The following is a 4,449-nucleotide window of genomic DNA, read 5'->3' on the forward strand; positions in this document are numbered from 1 at the left end:
AGATAAGATAAAGTATTGGGGTTCTGTTGCCACTATGGAAGTGGAACAGGGTGAGAAGCGGGTGGACATCTTCAGGGACACAATTGTAAGATATTTAGGTGAGTTTGTAACTTTGTGTATACTTCTGTAGACGTTCCAGCAGTAATCCTCGAGTCACTGTTACATTCATGATTCATACATAGCTCTAGTAGTAGTACTAACTACTATAGCCCGCGTTCAATAGTAGAGGCCTATACACGCGGGCTATAACGCGGGCTATAACGCGGGCTATAGTACTAGAGCTAATTCATACAATGATACATTACATGCTAAATGTAAATCAATGCTATAGTCCCCTGCCCCTTGTCTTGTCTGGTACTGTACTAATTGCCTGGGGTGGCTATGGACCCCCTATGGGTGCACCTGGGCCCAATTCTAGTTTAGCACCGCTTAATTTAGCACATTTGCGAAAATGAGGGCTGGGGTCCCAAACCATAGGATTGTGTTAACTTTGAAATCTAATCTTTATGAGGTTATTGTTAAAGGAAGCTATTCAGTATTCATATAGTTCTAACTCAATCATCGGAGCGTGACCATTGCTTTTGACATTGTATCGGTCGTCTTCCAAGGATCCCTTGTTTTTCCCTTCTTCAGATCTGTCATTCCACATTGGAATCGTCTTCCTTCTTTGGGTAATTGTAAAATTAACTCTCCCTCTAATCGGAGGTCCTTCTTCGATATATAGTCCCTTGGACTTTAAAGACAATTATTTACGAGGGAGGTGTGCGATTGCGTTGCAGGTTACGCGAACGAGGTGGGCGAGGCGTTCAGGGCCCTGGTTCACGTGAATGCAGTGCGCTTCAGCTACGCGGTCGCCTGCACCTACGTGACGGCAGACGCCGCGCACAAGGGCAACGAAGCTAGAATCGTATGTATCCATGTAGTGTATACGCGGTGGCCCCACCTCCCCCGAGCTCTAGTACTATAGCCCTTGTTCGTCTGGCTATAGTACTACTAGAGCTACACCTCCCCCTGCTTTACATGGGAGGGTCGAGATCCATAAAAAATGTCTCGGTTAAGCAGTAAATATACCTGAGCTATAGCTGGGGGGGGGGGAGGTTGCCCTCCCCCAGAAAAGTGTAGATGGATGACATTGTCAATGGCAGTCTTGATCTTGATTCATGAGCACATCGAGAAGCATCAATAGGCGAATTACGACGGGTGGGAGAGATCGCTAAAAGACGTTAGTGGCGAGTTTGGATGCCAGATTGAAACGGTCACCTTCCCACAACACACCGTGCACATGGCTTTCCCCCACCCCCGAGGCAAAATGGGTTAGCCATCTTTTTCTATTTTCTTTTCATTCACTCTTGATAGTCTGTGGTGTTTGCAGCTGCTTCTGCAGCGATAAATCTAACATGGGGGCAGACGAATTTTCCGATTCGACGATGCAGGTGACGGACGGCCCTATCGTGAATTTTTTCCTCCCCAGACAAACTGGCCGGACGAATCTCTGCGGAACAAGAAAATCCTACACGCTGTCCTCGACACCTTCCTCTGGCAGGGGTTGGCGTCCGTCGCCATTCCGGGTTTTACCATCAACCGAATCTGCGCCGGGTCAGCGCTGATCCTGCGCAAGACGACCGCGCTGCCACCTGGCGTGCGAAAGTGGACGACAACGTTCGTCGGTCTCGCGGCGATCCCGTTCATCATACACCCGATCGATCGGACGGTCGACTACGGCATGAATCGCACGGTGCGGAGGTGGTACGAGATCGGGCCGGTTGAGACGAAGGTCGTCCACCACACACGCGACTGCGAGACGCCATCTGAGATACTGCGGTCGACCGACGCGGAGTGAGCGACCTCTTGGGATGGGGGGGGGGGAGTCGGGGGAGAACTACGTTTTGGACGATTCGAGTGCCGCATTTGTATATGTTATTGTACGGAGTGAGTGACCTCGAAGGGGGGGGGTTAGAACTACATTTTGGAAGTGTAGCGTCTGTGTAGGTTGTCTACGGTAAGCGTCCATCGAACAGGCGGGTGTGCGCGAAAATGTTTTTCGTGCGGAGTGAAAGACGTCGCTCTGCCCTCGGTGGAAGAACCGCGTTTTGGATTGTTCGCATAGGTAATTATGCAGTAAGCAGCTTGCAAATTGGTAGCTCTACCGATGTAGCCGCTTCCCTCCCACTACATGGAGGGGAGGAGCTATACCTGTAGAACTAGCAAGCGGGTGGACGTGCATTACACGTTTTGTGCCGAACGCAAAAGGACAGTGTGATCAATGTGTTTGGGAAACGCTTGGAATGGTTCGAGCATCACGTGCGTTCATGCGCAGATTGTGGTACGATGAACATTTGGTAAAATGGTGGATGCACGCAATGTGTCTAACCTTTATTGTATGGTCGGCATGGCAACTAACGAATTCAAATGTTAAGCGAGTTTGCCTGTTATTTTGTGTAGAATGCATATTACAGGGCTTTTTTATCCACGTAGTAAGGTAGAACGGTAGGCCTACGTGTTGTTTTGCTGTGATGTGCCCGCACGTTTTTCGTTCCTCAGTGGTGCTGTTGTATCCGTTTTATACATGTATGTTATATTTACATTAGTTATACACCAGATGGATTTTGATGCACTTACAGAATTAGCAATTGTTATAGTAATAGTTGTTGCGTTTTTCCCCATTTTAGATGGCTTTACTACATTTTTTGTATAGGCAACTACTTTGTTGTTGAATTTCCAAGGCGCATAAATATATGTGAATTTTCATTCCACAGTCATGTAGGTCAAGTTTATTCTTATCTCATAGTAATAATTATACATGTGCCAAAAACATATCTTGCTTGTTTTGGGGGTGCTTGCTTGTTTTGGGGGGCCAGCTTGTTTTTGAATACAATTGTTACCTACGAGAATTGTTAACAAATAAATTTCTTTATCGAAAAAGTACACGTCATTTAATAGTATATAATCTGTTCATATTTCTTTGCAATTTACACAGAGTAGGAGCATATAAAAGAAATTCCTACATTATATAAAGTGTTGGGTGCACGTAGTGCCCCCTACTGGAAACGTTGCTCTTTATCATATGGGCTGACAACATCAAGAAGAGAACTTATTTTTTCGCACTCTTCCATCATATGCAGCACTTGGGAGAAAAAGAATAACGTTGCATGCTAAAGGTTACTCGAAAAATATGTGTACAAAAATACTGCAGAATAAAAGTGATACTTGTCATATCTTACCGAATCAGAGTACCTGAGTGATTATATAATTGGGAAAGAAGTGGTTTCTATCTAAAATTTAAATTCTATCTAAAAAATATATGATATTATGCTGGCAAAACATGAATGACTGATTTACATAAAGCAAAGAAGAGCATACGACTTACACTGCACTGACTGCAGCAGCTAGGGGTAATGTCCACGAACATATGTATGCCAAAGTGTATGCTAACATGCGTGAACGCATAACATGCATACGTTCATGGTACATGCGATTACATCGTAGTCTTGACCTCTCACACACCAACGGTTATGATTTCTCTGGTATCCTATGGTAACCTATGGTATCTAATGGTTCCCTGTGGTATCCTATGGTTTTCTATGGTATCTAATGGTTCCCTGTGGTATCCTATGGTTTTCTATGGTATCTAATGGTTCCCTGTGGTATCCTATGGTTTTCTATGGTATCTAATGGTTCCCTGTGGTATCCTATGGTTTCTCTCACACAGCAATGGTTATGGTTTCTTCTATTCTTGCAGTGCCACCTTCACTCTTACTAACAGCACCTCCCCCTCTGGAAACTTCAGCTTTCGCGGAGGACCCATCTTGATGCCGGACAAAACTAGAACCTCTGAAACGAGAAGAAAAATGAAAAGCTTCCTTCCTGCCACAAATTGTTGGTCGTTTTGCCGCTTAGCCGCTGTTAACGATAAAGAGGTCATCTATAACCCTGCACTGTTACACATAGTGCCACCGCAACCTCTTACACACTGGTCTCGCAATCACCCCAGTAGAAGCTCTACAGTGTAATTTTGATTTAAAGTTGTAATTTTCTGCATCACCTGGTGACTAATGTCATAAGGTGCCTAAACTGGACTTGTGCTGTGCTGACCTGTGCCATCGCTCTCTTTACGAGGGTGCATTCAAATCACTTGGTTTCTCGGCATTGACGCCAAACGTCAAGTCGGGAAACACTTCGCGCAACGCGTCCGCGGCGGCGGCAGGGTTGCGCCCGTACACTCATCATCAGGATTTGCTGAGCGGAAACAAAACAAACAGAACATCATTACTTTAGTACTTGTGTGTTGCAGCGGACCATTTTAAAGGCATTTACAGGAAATTATCAGAAGCCCTTATTTACCTAGTTATTACTATTAGTATTACTATTACTACGGCTGATAGGGTCTATGTCCCCCAGGGTACAGCCGGAACGTACCCTGGGTACGGTCCGGTATACCGGAACGTAACC

The 4,449-nt window shown here is 45.4% G+C and overlaps 1 protein-coding gene across 1 annotated transcript; it reads left to right on the forward strand.

Moving 5' to 3' along the window:
- The first annotated feature begins 6 nt into the window (after positions 1-6).
- On the forward strand, positions 7-2,925 carry LOC106817488 (mitochondrial fission process protein 1-like). Its single transcript, XM_014822155.1, has 3 exons — positions 7-98; positions 780-907; positions 1,472-2,925. The coding sequence occupies exons 1-3, from the start codon at positions 35-37 to the stop codon at positions 1,838-1,840; spliced, it is 561 nt and encodes a 186-aa protein (XP_014677641.1). The 5' UTR covers positions 7-34; the 3' UTR covers positions 1,841-2,925.
- Positions 2,926-4,449: the final 1,524 nt, after the last annotated feature.

Source organism: Priapulus caudatus, unplaced genomic scaffold (genome assembly GCF_000485595.1).
Source record: "Priapulus caudatus unplaced genomic scaffold, Priapulus_caudatus-5.0.1 Scaffold1742, whole genome shotgun sequence".
Lineage (NCBI taxonomy): Eukaryota > Metazoa > Priapulida > Priapulimorpha > Priapulimorphida > Priapulidae > Priapulus > Priapulus caudatus.